This window comes from Strongylocentrotus purpuratus, unplaced genomic scaffold (genome assembly GCF_000002235.5).
Source record: "Strongylocentrotus purpuratus isolate Spur 01 unplaced genomic scaffold, Spur_5.0 spur5_scaffold_6, whole genome shotgun sequence".
In the NCBI taxonomy this organism is placed as follows: Eukaryota; Metazoa; Echinodermata; class Echinoidea; order Camarodonta; family Strongylocentrotidae; genus Strongylocentrotus; species Strongylocentrotus purpuratus.
This window is the reverse complement of record NW_022145612.1, coordinates 40222320-40246473: the sequence shown is the minus strand read 5'-3', so window position 1 is coordinate 40246473 and position 24154 is coordinate 40222320. Positions and strand designations below refer to the sequence as shown.

Genomic DNA, 24154 nt, shown 5'->3' with positions numbered 1-24154 from the left:
TTTTAACCAGAACCTCTCAAGGCAGTAAATATTTGTACACTATTTACAAGCTAAATAGTAAACAAAGTAGGCTGTTTCACTATCCTACCGCTAGAAAGCCAGGGGGGGGGGGTCAACCTAGCTGGAAAGGAAACCAATTTTCATGTGCACGGATGTAAAGATCGCATAGCTCCACATAACAAATTGACCGTCTGGCATGTTCTAAGTGGTAGGTGTGGCCAGGGGGGATGCCCCCGCCAAAACGACACGACAAAATGGTATTTTGTAAATAATATTTTAAGGAGCCACCATGAGTTTGGTGTTATATGAAAGAAAATTAAATTGTCTACATTTTGATACATATTTCAACGAAATTAGAATTAATTAAAATTGCAAATTTAGAGTTTGTAGTGCATTTTTTCATAACTGTCCAGGAATGTGCTTATTTAAATGTGTAAATGGGCAAAAATGTTGTTTTTGTCGAAATCAGATCAAAAACTTTGGATTGCTATAACTTTTTATAGAAAAGATATACAAACCTTTCCCTCGCACAGGATATTGTCTTTGTACATAAGTAAATTCCTGGAAAGTTATAAAAAATATATATGGAAGATCTTTTTTGATAAAATTCAATACTACTACTAAGAATAATAACCTAGGCTTCTATAGCGAATTTCATCTTCGGAGAAAATAATAATGCGCTTTACAATATTATAACAACAAAATTACACATAACTACTAATTCATGAACTAAAGAAATATCAAAATAATGACAAGATTAACAATAATCAATCATTATAAACATCAATTACAGGATAAGCAAATTATGTAAAAGTACATACAAAAATCACCAAAAATCATGTTTTTTTTACTTAGATTTGCAGTGTTAATTAATCCTAATATCGTTGAAACATATCAAAATGTAGATAATTTAATTTTCTTTCATATGACACCAAACTCATGGTGGTTCAAGGTTTCCTTAACTTATTATTTACAAAATACTATTTTGTCGTCAAAAGGGCCGCTTTTGGGCGGGGGGTGTCCCCCTGGCCACACCCACAACTTAGAACATGCCAGACGGTCAATTTGTTATGTGGAACTTGCTACCTGGGTTATTATCCTCTCTGTCTCTCATTATATCTCTCTCTCTCCCACTCTCTACTTTTTTTCGCACTTTTGCGCGTCGCGCTTAACATTTAGCTCGTTGCTTTTTAACGCTGCGGCTTTGCATTTGGCGCACTGCATTTCTATGATGCTGTTGATTGAATAAATTGAATAAATTCATCAATTCCTGATGAAGCCATATGAGCGAAAATTCAATTTATTCTTGTCTTATATACGGTTGTCTAAACCTGTCCTGATTACCATTCTGCCGCCCTTTGGTGGGGGCCAGGCGCTGCCCTTTCAGAAGAGTTTTTACACTACCTTTTCAGGCACTATACGGCTTAACATAAGCAAGCATGCTTAAAACTATTGAAAATAAGCTGAATTCCGACTCAGGTTTGCACAACCTAAAAATCAAAATACGGTGAGTCAACCGTTTCGCCCCCCCCCCCCCCCACCCCCTAGATCCGCCACTGCTATCTCCACCCAGGTGTTAAATTGGTACCCGGTAGGATCCGACCGTCATTTTTGGTCAAACAGTCTTCGAGCGTCAAGCAACGCCTGGCTGGAATACTCCCCATGGAATGGAGATTGTGCAGTGTGCAGTGCGGGCAAACACTGAATCCAATGACCGGAGTAATGTTAAGCCCTTAGAGACATCTGAGATGTATTAAGCGCTATATAAAAGCGGAATATTATTATTATTACCTTATTACATTATCGGAATTATGAACACTATTTCATTTTCGGAATTATGAACCCTTTTTCATTTTCGGAATTACGAACCCTATTTCATTTTCGGTAATACGAACCCTTTTTATTTTTCGGATTTACGAACCCTTTTTAATTTTCGGAATTATAAACCCTTTTAATTTTCGTAATTATGAACCCTATTTCATTTTCGGAATTACGAACCCATGCTATTTCATTTTTGAAATTATGAACCCTATTTCATTTTCGGAATTACTAACCTTCGGAATTATGAACCCTATTTCATTATCGGAACTACGAAAAATGACATGTAACCTTATCGTGAGGACCGCTATTCATAATACGAAATCGGGGTCGCTATTCATAAACATGAAGAAGGGGCTCTATTCCGAATTTACATTCGGGGTCTCTACTCATAAGTAACGCTATCCATGAAACGAAATGAGGGACGCTATTCATAATAGGAGAAGAGGGTCGCTATTCGCAAATCGTATTATGAATAGCGACCCTCTCCTTCATATGGCTCCGTTTAGTCTCATTTCACAACGCCCCCTATCGTCAGAGCATGATCAGAGTCAGCAGCCTAACATGTTAGCCTATGGACGTTTTTTTTTAAAATCGTTAAAAATTCATTTTTTGTTTAAACGAAAAGCACATCCACCCCGACGTACGTTATCACTAGCTCTTTCATTGGAGCCCTCATGTCTCATTGACTTTTGAAAGTTCACCCACCGTAATTTTTCAAAATAGGTTGCAAGCTCGTCATTGCCTATAATACACATGTGAAACAAGTCTAACTTTGGACTCAGTTTACCAAGCGATTTGAAGATTATAGGTCGAGCACACGAAACATAAAAAGCATGAATTATCATAGATCACTTCTGCCTATTTCATTATGTCTATTTCATCCAACCCCCCACCGTAATTTTTCCATTTAGTAAAAGCAAACATTTTGCCGAGTTTAGCAAAAAAATGAATATTCATGAACGGTCAGACAATACAGCCTTTTAGTACGTAACGTATAGTGAATGGGAATGGGCGATGATCAGTTCAGGAGGTAGAGGTCAGTGGTTTGTGCTGGCAATGTTCACGCGAGCGAAAATGAGACAATCGGAGCAATATGCGATTATGAACAGCGGTCCTTATGAATAATATCCCTTTTCTCAAATTATGAATAGCGGTCCTTACGGATAGCGGTCCTTATGAATAATGGTCCTTATGAATAGCGGTCATACTGAGTAGCGAGCGCCCCCCCCCCCCCTGAGTCAAATTCGCTTGGTATTGCTCTCATTAATATTGTACAGTCTATTCTATCTGTACAATGTATATAAAGCATATACATTACCTTCAACTGAAAAATATTAACGCCATTCTAAAATGTTTCAGGCCTTGTGTAGACCCTAAGTTGTATTTCTAGGGGAACCTCCGAGTGGTCCCCCGGTGTTTGAGGTAGAATGCAACCCAGGTTTTGGGTCGATTTTCGTACCTTACCAAAGTCAGACTCATTAATATTGTATAGCCTATATATATCTGTACAATATTAATATAAATCTAACAGAAACAAAATGACGTGTCATTCTAAAATGTGTTAGGCCTTGTGTATGCCCTATGCTGAATTTCTATACAGGAACCTCTGAACGCCCCCCACCCCCCCCCCCCTCACCCCGAGTTTGGGGGAGAGCGCAACGTAGGTTGGTGTCGATCCTGCTGGTAACATTAAGATTATAATTAATTCCAAATTTGCTCTCCCATGATATGATGAAATTGTTTACTAACATCGTTCGGACATTAATTGAAAAGCCACTTTGAGGATACTTCAACAAATGCCACATCAAAATCAATTCACCATCGCCATGAACATGATTTTGTCTTGCAAACCATTCATGAAAAAGAGTTTTTTTTATGCCTCTATAACAAACTATTGTTAATTGATAAGCCCAAATCCTATCGTGCTGAAATTTGATGATCTAAATCTAGATGAGTATTAAAACATCACTGTAACATTTTCATAAAATCAAACATTGTTATTATATTTTTAATTGATTCATTTGATTTGCTGTTACGTCCTCTATGATAAATTCACTCTTCTAACAATGTATATATTATTTTGTCAAAAGACAACATTTTGTTTAATTGAGTTTATTACTTAGGAGTTAGGTTACGGTTTAGCGAGAAGTTACTCTTTAGCAGCTTCACATACGTGTCTTATCTGCTCTATCTAATAATCAATTTATTAGTACGGGTAACTCCAGCGTGACAGAATGGACATCCAATCCTCACATTGTGTTGCGTTTACTCTTTAACTCTAATTTTTGTTTTATTGAATAATATAATACATGTGGGAGGGGGCACTAGCTTCCCCGAGGGGGCAGGGGCAGAGTGCCCCCATGACGGGCTCCAGGGAAAAAAAGAAAAAAGGGGGAAAAGGGGGGAAAGGAGAAAAAAAGGGGATAGAGAAAAAAGGGGTAAGAAAAGAAAAGAAAGGAAAGGAAAGGAAAAAAGGGGAAAAGGGGAAAAAAAAGAAAAGAAAAGACGGGCCCCGATCTGCAACCATGGCAACAATAACACCCAATGTATGTACCAAATGTTATTAAAAGCGACTAATTCATTTTTTCTCGCTCGCTACGCTTTCTCGCGAATAAATGGAATAGACATTGCTTTTAAAACAATAATTGTGCCCACCCTTCCCATGCAGTATCACCCTCTTGCCAAAAAGGAACTGATATCGTGTTAAACGCGATTGCACCCATCCCGACCTGCACCAATATAAACAAGTTTATGTATTAAATTCTATTAAAAAATAATAGATTTCTTTTGCTTGCTCGCTATCCTCGCTCGCCAAAATGAAATTGACATTTCTAACAAAATTTGTAACCCCCTTGCCTGCAACAATAATCCCAGTAAATAAGTACCACACGTTATTTTAAGAGATATTGTTTCCTCGCTCACCAGAATTGATGAATTGTTTGATTTTAGTGACTGACATATGAGTTGATTTGTGTCACCTCGACCTGCAACATAAAGATCTATGTTTATATACCAATTATTTTTGAAAGAAAATAGTATTTTTGCTCGCTCGCTATATACGCTCACTCCCAAATATGTAATTAACATCGCCTTAAGCGCGATTGTGCTTGCTCCAACTTGCAGCAAATCAGTAAAAGAGAGAAGAAAAAAAATTCTCGCTTTTTCTACCCAAAATTGAATTAAAATTGCCTAATGATAAGGCCCCGACCTGCTAGGGTAGATGTTAAAGGTAATACAAAGTTTTGGTATGGGGTTATGAATTTGGTTCAAATGAACATGTTGGAAGCATAAGCGATCCTATAATATTCAGTGATCGTTATTGCGGTTGAAATCGAGTCTTAAGTTATGGAATTGTAAATAATTAACTCTGTATGTTGTATAGCTCCCTCTCAAGGTCAAGATATTAATTAAGCCATAAAACAATGTTTCTTGACTAATAATAATATCACAAATACATAGTCTGAGATTTTCATGTTCGCAGCTACCATTATAAGGCCGTAGGCGCTATTAAAAAAATTATCAAAATTTACCGGGAGCACCGGTAAATAGCTATATTCAATTTTTCTCGAAAACAGAATCGTTTTAGGGGCTAAATTTCTAGCCCTTATAATACATCCACAGGGGCATTCAAATATATCAAAATTGTAAAGAATCACTATCCACCCAATTTCAAAATTTCCCAAAACTTTGTTTTACCTTTAATCTATGTTCCAATCATCATAAGACAATTATATGTTACGCTCGCTAGCCGAATGGAATTAACATCATCTTAAAACATGATCGTGTCCACTCCAACCTGCAACAAAAAGTCTTAAGTTTACGTACCAATTATTATTGAAATAGTATTTTCCAGCTTGGTTCGAGCTTGCTCGTCATAATGGAATTAACATCGCCTTTAATGATTTGCCCGCCCTGACCTGCAACAATAAACAATGTTCATGTACTAATCAACATTAAAGGTACTATGTCCCTTTTGCGGCCAACCTCAAATTCTGTAGAACTTTGCAGGAATTATGAATATGTCATGTATGTCCTATCTGTGAAATTTAAATGTTAGCAGTGTCCTCATATTCAAATTATGCAAGGAAACCCGTTTACTTGCTAGACTTCACTGTCAGACACTATTGAGTGACTGACTGGCTTTTTTTTCTTTTTTGGTAATAACATACATGAAAAGAGTTGTATAGGGTACATGAGCATTTGTCTACATCAATAACCCACTTCTTGTGATGGCCAAGATTAAACTGATTGAATCTTTGCGCAGCATAAAACGTATGACCATTCGGTACAATAATTGTCTGAAAATCAAGACTATTACTTTTGGGCTCTATAGCCCTAAAGTCGATTTGACAACTAATAGTCGTTATTTTCCCACTTGAGGACATTTTCAAGCCCCACCTTTTTAGGGAAGTTCTAAATTAGTATTATCTTTCAAATGCAGTTGGAATTTAACTTTTTCATTTTTTTTGGCCTGCAAATGGGACATAGTACCTTTAAAAGATTTTTTTTTACCTCTCTTGCTTCGTTGTCTTTACAATTAACACGCTAACAAACATGCTCACCCCAACCTACAACAAATTATCAGTTAATAATTATGTACCAAACGTTATTCAAAGAAAATTTGGTTTGCTCTCTATACCCTCGCCAAAATGGAATTAACATCACCTTAAACAAGATTTTGTACGCCCCGACCTGCAACAAAAACCTGACATTTATGAACCAGTTATCATTACAAAAAGTTTGCTCGCTCGACAAAATAGAAATAACATCGCTTTTTATAATCACGTCGCTGACATGGAACAATGAAACCAAGTTTATGTTTATACCATATTCTCACTAAAAGAGAATTTTCTTTTTTCGCTCGCTCGCTACGCTCGCTAGCTCGTGGAAATATTGTGTCCACCACTGACCTGCTACAATATGATTAAACAGAGAAATGTAGGGGGTTGCCTGCCCGCCAAAATGGGATTGAAATTGGCTTAAACGCGATTGTGCCCGCCCACGACCTGCAAGAATGAAACTAATTTTACATAGCAATTCATTGAGAGAAAGGTGTATTTTCGCTCGCTAGCTAAAATGGGTATAAAATCATCCTATACACAATATTGTTCCCGCATCCGGCATGGGACAATTATTGAACCAAGTTTAAGTTGCAATTATTAAAAAAGAAGTGATTCTTTTTCTTAATTAACGTCGCTAACAAATGAATGTGCCCACCCCCGACTTGCAACAATACCAGCTTATATATACCAAACGTTACTTAAAGATATTTTTTGCTCGCTCGCTCGCCAGAAGTGAAAATTAGCATCGCCTTTTTGTTTGTTTCGGTCGCTTGCCCCCCCCCCCCCTCCCCCCTGATGGAGTACCCCAGATACGCCACTGGAGGGGGTGCTCCCCGCTCGGCGTCCCTTGTGATACTTTTTGATTTCACTCTCCTTAACGGCCCATCTTGAAATTTTCTTCTGTAACTATGCGGGTATTGTTTATTATTTATTAATTAATTTATTATTAATTATTATAGTCAAACTGATAAGACCGACATTAATTACTCCGAAACGTCAATTGTTTAAGAATCGGTCGGTCTGGAGTCGGTTTGGTGGTGTTAGGCCTACTGATAAATTAACGTTGGTGGTAACATTGAATGGGATGATGCCCATATGATTTTTTTTTTTTTTTTTTTTTTTTTTTTTTTTTTTTTTTTTAAACTTCGAAACACAGTTCTGGTCAGGCAATGTGAAAGAATTAATATGGCTCAATATGATAAGTCCTTCACTGAATATAGAAACTCTGGGTTTTCACCAATCTGGGGGGGGGGGGGGGGGGGAGGGAAGTGACTAGTGAGCACTCATTTTTTTTGTAATCAACCAAAAAAATCAACAAATTAAAATCAACAATTTTTTTTTGTTTTTTGGGAAGGGGGGGGGGTTCGCGCGAACCCCCCCCCCCCCCCAAACCGGCCCCAAACCCCTAGTTTGTACGGGGGTGCTAACTGATGAATGTTTTTTTAGTCATTGCAGAACACTTTGGATAGGCTTTTCAATCATTTCCCACCCAACAAAAGAGACGAATAGTTTCACCTCCCTGGACAATACCAGGAAAGTCTCCCCTCCCTGGTATTACATGTACTGTTGGTGTATAAAGTCTCTCGCTCAACATACAATATTTGCGCGGCCTGCGCCAAGAGGAGGATTGGCCAATCAGGAAAAAGGAGGCAAATCCAAAATGGCCGGGTGTGGTGAACAGGTTGCTCGCGGTGGGGGTAAGTCGAAGACTTGATCAAAAACAGAGAATACTAAATATTTTACGTTGCTCATTTAATTGTGTGTAATTGGTAGAATAATTAGGAAACCAGAAACTGAATATATAAGTGAATAAATCGCCATTTATGTGCGATGTAACAAGCTCGCATGTTTGCAATTGCACGTTACTCGTTAGTGTAAACAGCATACCATTGCCTTGGCTTGCAGCGCTTGGTTCTTCTGCATGCACTGAACTGCACCGGCGCTGGTCTGCCTGAGTTATCGAATATCGCCTAGATCTATTGCCTATCGGGTCAAACTCAAAAGTCAAAGTCAAACTCTAATTTCAAAGACAATATGGCGATATTCTGATAATGCACAGCAAATTACAACAAATTAAACCAGGTCGGGCGTGCATGGTGTGTTTGTACTTGTAATGTACCGTGTACACGGTACGGTTAAGGGCTCCCTCGAAATGTTTTTTATGATATTATTCGAGGGAGTCTTAAACGGCACCCATAGGGCCCCACGGAGAGGTAGGTAAACAACAACCAAAATGTTTCCAAAATCATACTTTTCCGCGACCGACCAATATTGGACAGTGGCTTTGATAAATTTTGTTGTAGAAAAAAATCTAATTGTAGTCCTAATTACCTCCAGAATTTAAAAATCGTAGGTAAAAATAATAAAATAAAAGCAATTTTCTTACCAGAACGATAGAGCTCAGCTCCCTTTTCACGTGTACCGTGTGAATTCACGATCTCTACACAATGGTGATGACCTCTGACTGGCACTTCGTAAAAGTGCTGCTTCCGTATAATGCGCTGAATAACACTCATACAGCGCATTATACGGAAGCAGCACAATCACGGAAGTGCCAGTCAGACCCATGTAATAGTTCTAGAGTAAAATCCCAGCAAACTTCCAGTTACCATGAAAATGGTTCAGTCTTGAGCGAGAGCGGATACCATACATTGTGTGTGTGCGAATCGAAGTCCCCTCTAATTCATAGTGTACACACATGTTTGCGTGCTAAGTCTATGGACGTGAATTGAAGTCCCCCGGCCCCGCACGCAGATGCAATAAAGCTGTGTAGAGGAATGATGAGAGGGGACTCTGATCACGATAATGCCTTGCAAGACATGATTAATTCTGCTGACAGCAAGAACACCAAAAGGGTAATTGAAATTCTCCATAAAAATATTGAGATAGCGTAAACAAACTTCCAAATTCGGAGCTGGACAACGTAGATCTAGATGTAGATCTAGACTGCATACAGTGTATTTATGCGTGCAATCTAAACTCGAGTGGTGCGCGATCAAACACCCTAGACTACATGTACAGTGTAGGTCTCGATAGCGTAAACAAACTTGATTACCATGATTGGTAAGTCGCACATGTATGACCCTTTTCGGTATATAAAAGTATTAAGGACTGCTTTAATTTTCGAGACAATCGAGACAATCAAGACAATCGAGCTATTGCCCTTGGCAATCGAGACAATCGAGCTATTGCCCTCGGCAAGCCTCGGGCACCCCTTGAGCGTATAAAACAACTATGTCTCTCAAAGCAGTCATTAATAATATACTATTACTTAGGTGATTAAAATCAAGTGTCCAGATACACAACCTGGCAAATACATCTTTTTCGATTGAGTGAGATTTTAAAACCAATTTGAACCGTGTCGGTTAATTTGCCTACGACCCTCAGACAAAGTCATGACACAATAATATTTATACACAAAATAAAAAATAATTAGTAACGCAAAATGCATTGCAAAATCTCTGAACTGGTTGGTTCGTTTGCCAAGCATGTCAAAATATAATCATGTAATTTAATTCCTCTCAGATATTAAATTAAAGCCCGGACAACTACCGGTATTGCATGTAGGCCTATATACTCGTGTGATTCCGAAGCAACTTTCAAAAGGACTATAAATTAAGCCTAATCTTCGGTAAGAGCTGCCCACTCACGTGACGTGCCGACCCGTAGTGACTGTTTGTGGAGCACGTAGATGCATGCATTGCATGCGAAGATCAAATCCCCGTGTGTGCGCTGATCTTCATTGCACAATGTGGATACAAAGTATTCCTATTCCCTGTTGGATCAGCAAATAGAAACTTAAGTATTTTAAATTTAGAACCCCCAAATAGACAAAATTGGTTTAAAAAAACCTCTTCATGGCAATCTGGAGGTTTTAAAACTGGGAATGGGTGAAATTCCGACTCGATTGAGTGGAAGACCACAGAGAAAAGCGCCATTAAACAAACAAAAGGACAGACATACATGTACATATACACAAGTTTCGCCAAATTATAGTAAGGATACAATTTGGGAAAAAGTGATCTTTAAATTTAGAACCCCCAAATAGACAAAATTGGTTTAAAAAACCTCTTCATGGCAATCTGGAGGTTTTAAAACTGGGAATGGGTGAAATTCCGACTCGATTGAGTGGAAGACCACAGAGAAAAGCGCCATCAAACAAACAGAACGACAGACATACATACATGTACATATACACAAGTTTAGCCAAATTATAGTAAGGATACAATTTGGGAAAAAGTGATCTGATCGATTCCTTAATTCTCCCAACTATATTATAATTTAATTATATTTTAGGTGAATTTAAATCTTCACAGCAATGAATTGGCTCTATACACCATTCCAGACATTTAAGTGTTGAAATGTTTTTAAAAGCCTGTCTTATGTCTTATTTTCAAGAAAAATGGTTGGGAAAATTCAAAAATGGTTGGGAGAATTTGCTGTTAATCAGCTGTTAGAGGGTGTTGCACAGTGACGCCTTCATAGAAAACCATCAATATCTTTGTGGCTTGAGAATTTTCTCAGAATTTTTGCCTGTTAGAGGGTATCAAGTACAGTAGAAGGAATATAATAAGTAACATTTCATACAAAAATTACACTTTTTTTCATCAACCTTCAACAATGTTACAGAGTCACTTTAAATGAAATAAATGACATGTATATTATATCAAATGTATACTAAAACAGGGCCCTATGAATGTCAATTATATGTTGTTCATATGTTGAAGCAAGATTGTTCATGTAAATATAAACAATTATCCTATATGGACACAATAAAGAAATGAAATGAAATAAGAAATAAACCAGTCCAGTACCACTCTGAATTAGAGTTTGACCTAGGTCGAAAGGACACTAAGCTGTTGAAAACAAAGTGCATAGCTTATGGCCCCCATACCATACGTCATGCACTGATGGTATACCAGCCATGGCAATGTAGAGTATGACTACATGTATCAATTACTAACAGAAACATCCATATTGGGAGCTGTGTCAATTTGTCAACATGGAATGGCCGTGCAGCAAAGTTTGCCAAAAGTTAATAATGACATAATCTAGAAAAGATGTATCATACTTACATTTACAGTGCATCATATGCATGCTGAATTACAGTTCTGTTATTTAAGTTATTAGAGCACAGAGAGAGAGAGAGAGAGAGAGAGAGAGAAAAACCCTCTGAATGTTAATCCTAAACTTAATTGGGTGGGGGGGGGGGGGGATGGGATACTGATACACAAGTACGCTTTCATGTATATTTGCGTGTGCCTGTCCCTAGTCTAGTGCAATAAATATGGAATCTATGGATGGCATGAAATTGACCAAAGGTTAAAAGGTTCTGTTCAGCCTGACAAACATGAACTGGGGGGCGTTTCATGAAACAATTAGTCGGTGGTTTTCACCGACTAATATCATGTTCACCGACTATTTTCCAGGACTGTGATTGGTCAAATTTAGTCAGCGCAACATGATATTAGTCGGTGAAAACCACCGACTAATTGTTTCATGAAACGGCCCCCTGATCTCAAACTTGTCCAACCTTCATGGACTGTCTACACTCTAGGAGTCTCATGATCAGGCCTAAAATAAAAAATTGTATTGCCCTTTTGGTGCCAAAACATGGGTCGGTCGGTTGGAAAGTTTTTTTTTTTTAAAGTTTTTTCTTTTGTTGCCCTCTTTGGACTGATATTTTTCAGATTTGATTTTTTTTTCTTTCTTTTTTCCCCAGCCTCTTTTGGCTGATATTTCTCAGTTTGTAATGCTTTGATACGTGTGTTTCAGAGCATCATTCCATTCATAGATTTTTCACCTCATAATTATCCATTGTTTTGCACAAGTGAAAATTGTGGAATAATTTGATTTGATGCATTTATATCCCATTTAAACAAACAAAATACATATTTTTGTATTTATTAATACAAAAAAATCTAAAAAAACGGTTGGAATTTTTTTTTTTTTTTAAATGACGACCATAGATTTTCAGATTTTTGGGTCGGTCGCAAAGGGCAATACAACAAGTTTTTATTTTAGGCCTCATGATGGAAGGTGACAAGTGGAAAATGGAAAAAAGAAATGGCTGGTTGCTCATATATAGTTGACTCTCCACATGTCACCTTTCCTCAGGGAAAAAAGTACTTTAAAAATTTCGGGGCTACTTTTCAAGCTTGCTTGCATGAAAATAACACTCTTTAATTTGTTTTGCATTGAACTCTATGCAACATTTTGGGGCTGTTTTATGACTTTCGGGGCTCTTTTGGGCATTTCGGGGGCTAATTTGCCCTGAGCCCCCGTGTAATTTTTCCCTGCCTTTCCTTAAATCACAATAAAGTGATGTGAGTGAGCGTGTGTAATGTTATTTACAGTTGTACACCACAGCTGCTACATATTTGAATATTGACAGTTGACGTTCCTGTGTGACTCTATGGCTGTAACACGCACAGCTTTCAGTCCAAGCTTGTAGTGGTCAGCTATAGTACATGTACGTCTGCACTACCGTTTTCTTGGTCTTTACCACCATGGGAGATACATTGTACGCCCACATTCTCTTGTCTTACAAATTTGTACACAAAGTCACAAACTGCCAAGCTGTGCGTGGCTTTAGGCTGCTTGTATTCCACTGTATTTGATCATAACTGGCTATTCATTCTCTTCTCTCTTTTTCAGAAAAATCTGGCTCCTCTGGAGATGAATTTGACGTGGAGGAGATTGTTGATTACCAAAAAGACGGAAATGTAAGTTGTTGATTGTGGGTCAAGCAGACTTACAGATGTATTCATGTGTAAAAATCTAATTGTAAAAGTTGATGTGAATCAATCACAAGTCCTGCAATTATTTGCAAGCTTACAGTCACCTATGTCTTATGTACATAGTTGCGATTGATATTAAAGGGGCTGTAGCATGGGAAATAATGGTTGATTCCATCTGCGCCTTTTTTTTGACAATTGCACGTAGTCTTAAATGAATGGACTTGATTAACTGGGTCAGCGCGCCCTAGCGTTCGTGATACAGACCAAAGTTCTCCTCACGCTTCGGTTTCGCGTATGTTGCACGCACGTGAATACGTGGATCTACCCGAGAAGAGCACCAACTTATTTATGCAATGCGTTCTGGCAATTGTAGTACAAAGGATATTAGAAGGGTAATGAATTCACCTCACACACCTGGGAAGGAAGCATCCTTAAATTTGAATACATTTACTTGATAACCGAATTCACAAAGAACGTCTCGTTATCAAAAAAATGGCGATGCCCATGTCGTGCTGAGAAACTGTACATTATCCTTGCTTCATGCCTCTCTTATACACTTTAGTGGGGAATCTTGTAGATTAATGAGTAAGAATACAATAAATCTCTCAGAATATTAAGTAAAGTTATTTCTTGGGGTGAGGTTTTCTTTAAGGATGAATCATAAACCCCCAAAATATCAAAATCGAAAATACTTTTTGTCTGCAGACTTTATGCTTATATAAATACCTGTCAAGTATAGTATATATCTCTGTCTTCTTTTCATCTTCCTGCATGTCTTCCCCCTTTTCTGTTTTTTACTCTCTCATTCTTATATTCTTCATTTATCATCATCATCTTGTCATTCTGCTAATGTTTCTGATTTGTTTTTGTCTCGTTAATTGTTTGTTTTTCTATTGTCTGTCATGTTTTTTTTTATTCCGTAATTTTTCTTCAAAATTAAGTTATAAATGTATAAAGTATAATTATTATTGTACGAACCTACATCTAACAAGCTTTGCTTTCAAGTTGGTTCATTTTTTTTCATTTCTTGTAATTAAATCATTTTGCATTACAATGATTAAAAAACAATGTCAAAGATATTTCAATGCTTATTTCTGTTATACCATCACGTTTATTATTGTTTAGTTATTGTTTATATTATGTGAAAAAGAAATGGAAAAATAAATTCGCTCTGTATAGAGATATTATAATAATAATAATAATAATAATTAGATATGCATTTCTAATTTGTTTTCTTTCAGAATATAGAATGGTACCTGGTGAAATGGGTGGGATATCCCTCTACTGACAACACGTGGGAGCCCAAGAAGAATCTTGGCAATAGTAGAAAACTCCTCAAGAGGTTCCATAAGACTTATCATAAAGCATGCATAACTCGCACTGAAATACTCAAGCAGAAGAGACAACTTGAGAAGAGTTTGAAACAGGCAAGTATTTTCTTAAAAGACAAACGGGAGGGGGGAAAAGGGTTCTGGTGTTTAATGAAATATTGAAAGTGTAAAGGTAAACAAGTAGTTTATATTGAGATCTGGAAATGATAGAATATTTAGTATACATATCACATTTAATTATGATAGATTCAAGCAAAATTTGCGTACAGGTACAAGTGATTGCTATTTAACTGTCAGTGCCAAATTTATTCAATCAATGTTTCATTCTAGCGTCACAAAATTACATGACTCCACAATAAATTGACATACATGTGTGTGCCATAATTGAAAGAATAATGTAATAATGAGTGTAATTATGGTACATATATGCTGACTAATTATGTTTCATAGATAATAACAAAAGTGAGGCATTCAGTGTAATATACATTGGAGAAAAAGTTATTATTTGGAAACATGAAAGTGGAGGACTCTTGGGCTGTGTATTTTGATAAAGAATCTTTCGTATACAGTAGGTCATATTTGGAATTCAGCCATGCGCATTTCGTTAGTCAAAACTTCATTATTTATTATTCTCATGATTTTCCTTGAAAAGTGTGATGGAGTGTTACTAAACTTCATGTATATGTTTCACTGTTCACTCTCAAGTATTTTTCCCACCGTGTCTGGTATTTCTTACTTGACCGTTTGACCATTATAGCTCGCTCAAAAGAAGAGGTCCAACAAGTGGAAAGAATCCGAGTCCAAGGCACTGACCGATGTCCTCAAGTCCCTGGTCAAGAAAGAGCTCAAATCCTGGGAGCAAGAGCTCAACTCCAAATGTCAGAATGAAGCTCCTATCACGATTGTCAACAACGTGGACCTGGAGGGACCTCCCCAGGACTTTGTCTACATCGGCGACTACATAGCAGGCACGGGCGTCGACATCCCAACCGACCCCCCGGTCGGCTGCGAGTGCGACAACTGCTCCTCTGAGGCCGAAAGCAGGTGCTGTCCCCAGAACGGTGGGGTCAAATTTGCCTACAACAAACATAAACTCGTAAAAGCTAAACCAGGAACGCCAATCTATGAGTGCAATAAGATGTGTAAGTGTGGAGAGCAGTGTCCGAACAGGGTGGTCCAATTGGGCAGGAAACACAAGCTGGTCATCTTCAGAACGGAAAACGGCAGAGGCTGGGGAGTGAGGACGCTTGTAGATATCAAGAAGAACTCCTTCGTCATGGAATATGTAGGAGAGGTATTGCTAATTTCTCTGCTGTCTTTTTGTTTTTTTAAGCATGGGAACAGTTAAATATATTATCTATAGTTTTTGTCAACGAATGATTAATTTAGGGGCTTTGTTATTATAATGAATGATCTTTTCTTTTCTCTTTTTCAGAAGAGAACTTTACTCTTAGACATGCATCTCCAAATAAAATAAAGGCTCATGTCTTGGGGGTCATTGTGAAGTTTATAAGGTTATATGCCCTTAGTTGGACCGTGGATCTCTAACATAGTTGGACCCGTGTTTAGTTTCAAACCTTGATAAATGCATCTCTAATGTCTTTATTTTAAAAAAGAGAAAAATCATGCTTGTTTATCCAATTTCTATCTTGATTCAGGTCATTACGAGTGAAGAGGCGGAGCGAAGAGGGAAGATCTACGATGCCAACGGAAGGACATATCTCTTTGATCTGGACTACAATGATGATGATTGCCCCTTCACTGTTGATGCTGGTCACTATGGCAACATATCTCATTTTGTCAACCATTCTGTAAGTCGTCAAACAAGATCCTCGGGGTGGTTTTTATCATTTGGAATTAGGTTTATGATACACCCATTCTGGATATGCATAGCACAAGTATAGAATACAATTTCCTCTTACCAAAGAAATTAAATCCTCTTTTTATGAGATTCATTTTCTTTATTGAAAAAAATATATTTTGTTATATATTTTAATAATAGTGACTGCCTTCAGGGCAATACGACATATATTGCCTGAACTGAGGATGAGGGCGATATATGACAAGTCGTATTGCCCTGAATTAGGCAGTCAATATCACTATTATTAACCACTTCAGACATCTAGAGCAAACATGAAACTTTCAATATCTTATAAGTAAATACAGTAGACTGCACTGCACAGGGTTACCTAGCATGAAACGTTGTAAAAACATTGTCAAACCAGCACTGTGCATCCAGTGCTTGACAATTTTTTTTATACAGGGCAAACGGTGTGCCTTTGGTGTGATTATTACGTCGCAATAGAGTACGCGCAAACTGCGCAGGTTGTCATATGCATAATAGATGCACAATGAAAAGTACAAAATTTACTTTTCTGATCAGGCAATAATATTTGTTAATTGGTTAACTGTATATTATTATTAACTCACTCACTTGACCGGCAAATTACACACAAATTCCCATTGACTTTGCTGAGCGGTCAATAAAAAAAAATTTACCCGTAGTTTTGTTGGCTTATCAATTCAACTATTTAATCATTCATGACTGCATGCACACAACTATATTTTAATGATAACTCATTTCCTTACTCTTGTCTTAACAGTGCGAGCCTAATCTAGTGGTGTATGGTGTGTGGGTGAATTGCCTTGATCCCAGACTGCCCCGCATTGCTCTCTTTGCCTGTAGTGACATCAAGGCTGGCGAAGAACTCACCTTTGATTATCAGATGACAGGTAAGATCAACGTCAAATAAAATTTGTGCTACGCTTTATGCCTCAGTCACACCTTTGCATATTTATGGCAAGCTGTTTTAATATTTATTTCTATTTCTTGATATCAAGAATCAAGAAATCAAATTCTTATTATCAAGAATTACTATTGCGTTAACACCAAAAGGTGATTACTTGATCTCAAGGAATAGGAATAAATGTAAAAAACGGGTTGCCATAAATACGCAGCAATATGCAAGCCAAATACGCAAAGGTGTGACTAAGGCATTAGCTTGTGCTGAATCCTTCAGATAATTTCCAAGATCTCCTGTATGAACTGGGCAGTATAAATAAGCCAGTTTGTAATTATAATTTGCATGTGTGCAGATGTAGGTCGATTGTATCGAGTACAAATTATCTGGCTATGCATAGTGCACAAACCATGTTGGACATGCCAGTATAAATCTATTTGTTAAACAGGGAGAGTATCCATTACGGGTACAACATATTTTGCATGCATGTATTTGCAAAAAATTGTTGTTATTAATACAGTACCATCTACTTGCCGTATCAAATATTGGATAATCCTAGTTGTTAAACGGGTAGTGTGCCCATCAAAAGAGATTTGCATATGTTTGTGCACAAATTGGTGTTTATTAAAGGTACTATGTGCCATTTGCAGGCCCCAAAAACAAAAAAAGGTTAAATTCCAACAGCATTTGAAAGATAATACTAAGTTAGAACTTCCCTTAAAAAAAGGGGGCTTGAAAATGTCTTTAAGTGGGAAAATAACTACTAAGTATTAGTTGTCGAATCGACTTAAGAGCTATAGAGCCAGTAAGTAATAGTCTGATTTTCAGACCATTGGACTGAATGGTCGTACGTTTTTATGTTGCGCAAAGATTCAATCAGTTGAATTTTGGCCATTACAAGAAGTGGGCTATTGATGTAGACAAATGCTGATGAACCCTTACTAAGGCTGTGCACAACAGTGTAATGAAGTACCCGAGTACACTCCCAGGCTCACAAGCGAATACTCGAATATTCGGACGCCATGTTTTTTCGACAACTAATTTTTTTGCCACTACAATACGACTCGGCAGTTTCCCAGATCCCTCGCCGAAACTGCATGCAACTTTACTTTGAGTTGCAGTTGAAGGCGCCGATTTAATAAGAATAATAACAGTAAACAATGTTTTAAAAACCAAAGATGGCAGAATAATTCATTTTCCTCCAAGTCCAAACAGAAATCTGGACATTTGGTCCCAGTTTCTGAAAGGTGAGTTTGACAGCGCTTGAGTTGGGAAACATTTTTACCGACGGTACCATGCCAGCGGCTGCCGCTCTCCCTGGCACGGGTAAGCGTGGGCCTGGACATTTTTTTTTTTTTTTTTTTTTTTTTTTTTGCGGCCGAATATTCGGGTACGAGAAATCGTACCCGAGTAGTTGTTAACCATGCGGGTACTCGAGCATTCGACTACCCGTCGCAGCCTTAACCCTTACAGCTCATTTCATGTATGTTATTACCTAAGAAGAAAAAAAGCCAGTCAGTCACTCAACAGTGTCTGACAGTGAAGTCTAGTGACTAAACGGGTTTCCTAGCATAATTTGAATATTAGGACACTGCTAACGTTTAAATTTCACAGATAGAACATACATGACATATTTATAATTCCTGCAAAGTTCTACAGAATTTGATGTTGGCTGCAAAAGGGACATAGTATCTTTAAACCTTTTAGTTATTAAAAAACTGGTCTTTTCACTCAGTCTTCGAAGAATGGTCCTAATAAAGAATGCAAATTCTAACACTTGTCCTATAAACATGCTTTATCATTTTATTCACAATCATACAATAAACTCTCAAAGTACTAGAAAGCAGATTATATTTATAGAGTATATACTGTAGAAAGGAATGAAAAAGGTTGCATGGATAGTTTCAATGTCAGAGCTGTTTTCCTAAAGTACCCGACATCAGTTTAAAGCTAATCTGAATGGAGTAAACCTTAAAGATAAAGGTGAGTTCTGGTAATGCGATTGCATTGTGAAAGAAAAGGTGTGGAATGGATCAGAAACAGTTGATCATGTAGCATGTAAGTACTGGTGTGCACTGCAAGGTTCTGGAGTCATCAAAGTGATAAGAAACTTACTGTACTGTAAATAGAAAGATGTATATGGGACTACACAATGGTGTCAGGGCTAGTACTACCTTGATTTCCTTATCTTTCTGTGCTCATTACTCAGCCAGTACACCATTTCTTTCAAAATTGTTTGGCAAATGTCATTTATTTGTAATCTTGAACATTCAGTGTAAGTTTCGTTTGATTCTGTGAGAACTTATTTTCCTTTTTTTACCAGAACTCAAGTTTATCTTTAAAAAAGGCTGGGTTATTTTTGGTGCTCTCTCAGTAGGAAAGGGGCTGGATTCCATGAAAAAATCTGACAAAATTGGCACATAATAAATAAGCTGATGATGTTTTCCTACCAATATCTCAAATGGTTTTTGAATTGTGGCTAATTTTACATTCATATATTGATAATTTTGCATTGTAGAAATTCATATGGAGAAATGTACATTTTGGCTGGATGCAGTGCTGCAATTGTTCACACTGTGTAATTACCTGTAGGTTGATGTTGTATAAAGTTGGTGTGAAAAAATGCCTAAGACTCCAGACCGCCGCTATAAAGTCATGAAAGTTGCTGGTGCAAAAAATTAATAATCCTCAAAAATAAATAAATTGTGTGATAAGTGGGGGAGGGGGGGGGGGGGGGAGGTGATGGGCATGAATCTGCCTCCCAGCCCTTTAAGAATCAATTGTTTAGCATGTTCATATTGGAAATTCAATAATACCTTTGTACTCTATATCCAAATATCCAAATAATCATATAAAGAGAATACAAGCACAGCCCTTTGAAAGTAAAAACAAATGCATGAGTATCAATTGGGAAGATAATTTTGTAGTCCCAGTAGACAGATGTCCCCATGTCCCCTTATTCTTTATTCTGTACATATTTTTAGTTATTCATTAGTTGTCTTTCACATTTATCTGGTAGATGTCATTTATAACATTCATTGTAATATTTTAAGGATCCTTTTAGAGTTCTACCTTTGTTGCTCCCCGAACTCCAGGCTGACTTATATGAGACTTTGAAATTGAGCATTGCTCTGCCTAATCACACTGATGCAAAAGCAGCATATTGATCAGTTGATAATCATTCTTCCTTCATTTCTTTTTGTCTCTGTTCTAGGTTCAGTGAACGAGGAAGGTGCCAATGAGTTAGCTCAAGTCGAGTGCAGATGTGGGTCAGAAAACTGCAGGGGCTTTCTGTTTGAATAACACAAGCTCATAGCATAGGTATATTGTTGTAGTCGGTTTTCGTGTGATATGTACAGGTGCTTTAATGAGGGTTATTTACCGCAGATGGTTCTCGAACGCATAAAACCGTCCTGCTTTGCTGTACATTTCTTATTGTCAAAATTATCAATAGTCAGACTTGAATGTATATAACTGTGCCTTCAAAGCAGAGTGGTTTATTGAAAACATTCCTCATTTTGTTTGGTTCCAGACATACCAATCTATATTGCATTCTTTCCCATATCCATTACTTTACCCCGTTTTGGGGGAGAAATACTACCATTTATTATTTCAAACTTAATTAGGGTAATGAAATTAAACCAATATGCCTTCAAAAGATATTGCTCATTTCATTTAGCTGTGTCTAGTTAAGACGGGACTATGTGGGCAATGTAAATTTTGATAAAAAAACATTACATGTTTCAAACATTGAGATAAAAAGAAATTGATAGTACAGGGCTGTATGTTATTATGCATGTTACTTTTACCAACGATACATTCCCTGTCTCATGGAGAAATCCAATACACCTATGTGCCTTGAAGATAATCATAATTTCATTAAGCATATATTGGTATGCTGCTTTGTGAGCATTAACAGCCTGTAACTAATCAAGGTAAAGAATTTTCTGCAAAAGTAAACAAAGTACGGAAATTGATAGTTTTCTATTACTATTACATTTTGCTATGGAGCATCATGTGTAAATTATTTGTTGTATTTAACCATATGTTGCCAAATTTGTGTACTTTGATCTTTTTTTACTGTTAGAATACACACACATCCAAAGATATGTCCAGCAAAAGGTTTGTGTTAGATAATATGAAAAATACCCTATGTTACCCAAAATCTCCTTTTTCACCATTTGAATATCAAATATAATATCTATTTCTTTGTATACTACGGGTAAGTCAAATTTATTCACAATTACTTGATTTAAACCAATAAATGAAATGAATGTGCTTACTTGATCAATTCTAACTTTGTAGATATTTCCTTTTACTGAGTAGAATTTGCCCCAAACACCTATGTGTAGAGTAGTTTCTCCAAATCTAAAAAAAAAAGTTGATATTGATTGTCAATGATTTCCAATCTTGTTGATGTATTTGATGAGAGATTTTATTCATTTGATAGCAGAATTCTGCCATGTGTTCAGTTGAAATTCATGTATTTTAGTAATGACTCTACGTGTATTATATTTTTTGGCAGTTTGTTAGCGACCATTGTTGTTATTTCAGAGAAAATAGAAAGTTAACTCTTTTTTTTGCACTTCACTTGGGCCTCCACAATCAAGTGAAGCCGAATTTTGTCCAGATAAAGGTTGAGTAATATTGATCTTTAAATTACTTTTGTATATAGATAGGTATATATTGTATATTTTGTAGAATGAGGAACTACATGACCCTGTGTTCAGACTCAATATATATTGTACGGCTATATGATAAGTAATTAAGTTTTTTTAGTCTGAAAGATGTATAAAGAAATGTATAACAAAATGCATGTTTGAGCATCGTTTCGAACAAAAACTTGGTAATAGAATCTAGTCTGTGAGCCCTTTTCACTTTATGATGTCGATGATTCGTCAGAGAACATTTCTTTATGCAAGTTTTTCATAAAATAGCCTGAACATGCTATGTAGGACCATATTGTTTAAAGTTAGTGGATAATGTTTTCTCTTCCGTTGTTGCATGGTCTGTGGCTTATTTAGAAAATAAGTTTTGGTGTGATTCATGCTGCGCCAATCACTTGTAGTTCAGTTTATGGCACTGCCAATCCTGAATTGCAGCTGTCCTTTTTCTTTTTAAGATTGAAAAAAAAAAAGGGTTCTAATTTAAAATCAACCAAAATTCTCCCTTCTGAAAAGAAACATCAAAAGCTAGCACACATCTGGGACCCGTTTCACAAAGCCTTTTTCAATGACAAATGGCAAAAATCAGTGTCAAATCTGTTGATAACCAATCAGAAGCAAGGATTTCAGTAGCTTATACCAAAAACTGTCATTTGTCAATGATGACAAGTTTGTGAAACGGGGCCCCAGCATACGAGAATCATCCATTTCCAGTACGGTATCATGTGGCACATTTTGTGTAATTGTATGTGTGCCAACGAAACAATATTTGAAGGTGTAAACTTTACTGCAACTGAATTGGTCAAACCCTGTATTTGAAGCTCTTGCATTCAGGGGCTATTGCACAGAGAGATACAATAAATCATTACCATTACTTGCAAAGCTGTCAGCTAAGATCCAACTTTTAGTGAGTCACTACTAAAACTTTGTTCTTGATTGGCTAACACTGAAAGAGAGTTGCCATCAATAAAAATCAGCCAATCAGAATCCACTGTTTATTGGGTCACTAACTATGCTAATCAAACCTCAAGCCCGATTGGCTAATGCTTAAATCTTGCAGCATCATTAACCAATCAGTGTCCACTTCATAACATGTTTGTTACAATATTAACCTCATTGGTGAATGCTGGAGAGTTGTAGTGGTTCTAAAGTTATAGAATATTGGGCAAAAAATTGTCCAAAGATCAAACAAAGTGATTATCATACCATGTGTTAAAGATGAATTGGCTTTCTTTTGATTGTTTTGCAGAGCTTGTGAATTATACAGTCAAACCTGTCTGTAGCGACCCCCCCAAGGGAAACACAAAAAGTGATCTGTGTAGACAAGTTCCTTTTTTACATGTTTCGATAAGAAACCATTTTCAAGGGAAACAAAAATTGTGGTCTTTGTAGACAGGTGGTCACTAAAGCAGGTTTGACCATATCATCTATCCTCCCTCTTTCTCTCTCTCTCTCTCTCTCTCTCTCTCTCTCTCTCTTTGTTGTGGTGTTGGTTGCCTTACTATCCATACGTGTAACACATGGGACTTGTTTTCATTTGATTACTTTTGAAACGTACCTGTATCCAAGAGGCGTGTGTAAGTCCAGTCTTTGTTTTAGGTCACATGGTACCACGCATGTTTCCAGACTTGCTTAAAATGCTTGTTTTTTTCTGTATTTGTATTCATATTTAAGTTGTATATTGTAGTTAATGTTGTACGATTGTGCAAAGCATTCCTTAAACTGAGGGGAGGGGACATAAAGCTTATGGAGAAAATTGCACCGAAAGAGTTTTTATACCCATAGTGCTGCTTTATATCATGTTATCTGTGACTGTGACTGTCAACTGTCGGTTTGTACAAAATATACTAATGTTTAATGAAAATAATGTTCAGTATCACATACTTTAAATTCAAGCACCACAAATATTGTGTTTTTCTAACAATTCTCCATTGATGGTCTCATTTTGTATGGTATGCCTCGAGTTATAAAGAGTTTATCTCATGTAAATTATATTGTAATATATGGTATATAGTTTGCACATAAAGTTTTGGAGATGTTGCACAAGAATGCATTTGTGAAATTTGAGTAGATTTCTTTCTTTCTTTTTTTTTCTTTTTCAATTTCAGAGGTTATTGATGAAAAACAATTTTGTATGTACATTATTATTTTATGACTTGTGAATGTATGGTGGTGAGAGATATTTGAAATATACTTGTCTCTATTTGATTGCACTGTCTTGCTGGTAGTCTTTTTTTCATATATTCTGTCATATCTGGAGGTTAATTTGACACTTTCACTGGTGATCTGGAGCTT

The 24154-nt window shown here is 36.9% G+C and overlaps 1 protein-coding gene across 1 annotated transcript; it reads left to right on the top strand.

Annotated features, from left to right (window-relative positions):
* Window positions 1-7991: 7991 nt before the first annotated feature.
* LOC577640 (histone-lysine N-methyltransferase SUV39H2) lies at window positions 7992-24067 on the top strand. Its single transcript, XM_777856.5, has 7 exons — window positions 7992-8080; window positions 13041-13108; window positions 14365-14550; window positions 15212-15748; window positions 16113-16265; window positions 17058-17187; window positions 20410-24067. The coding sequence occupies exons 1-7, from the start codon at window positions 8044-8046 to the stop codon at window positions 20496-20498; spliced, it is 1200 nt and encodes a 399-aa protein (XP_782949.3). The 5' UTR covers window positions 7992-8043; the 3' UTR covers window positions 20499-24067.
* The last annotated feature ends 87 nt before the right edge of the window (window positions 24068-24154 follow it).

Bases quoted from the DNA above. Each gene is read 5' to 3' on its own strand.
- LOC577640 (XM_777856.5), top strand. From the start codon at position 8,044: ATGGCCGGGTGTGGTGAACAGGTTGCTCGCGGTGGGG. The intron at 14,551-15,211 runs GCAAGTATTTTC...TGACCATTATAG, and splicing joins TTGAGAAGAGTTTGAAACAG to CTCGCTCAAAAGAAGAGGTC. The intron at 15,749-16,112 runs GTATTGCTAATT...ATCTTGATTCAG, and splicing joins TCATGGAATATGTAGGAGAG to GTCATTACGAGTGAAGAGGC.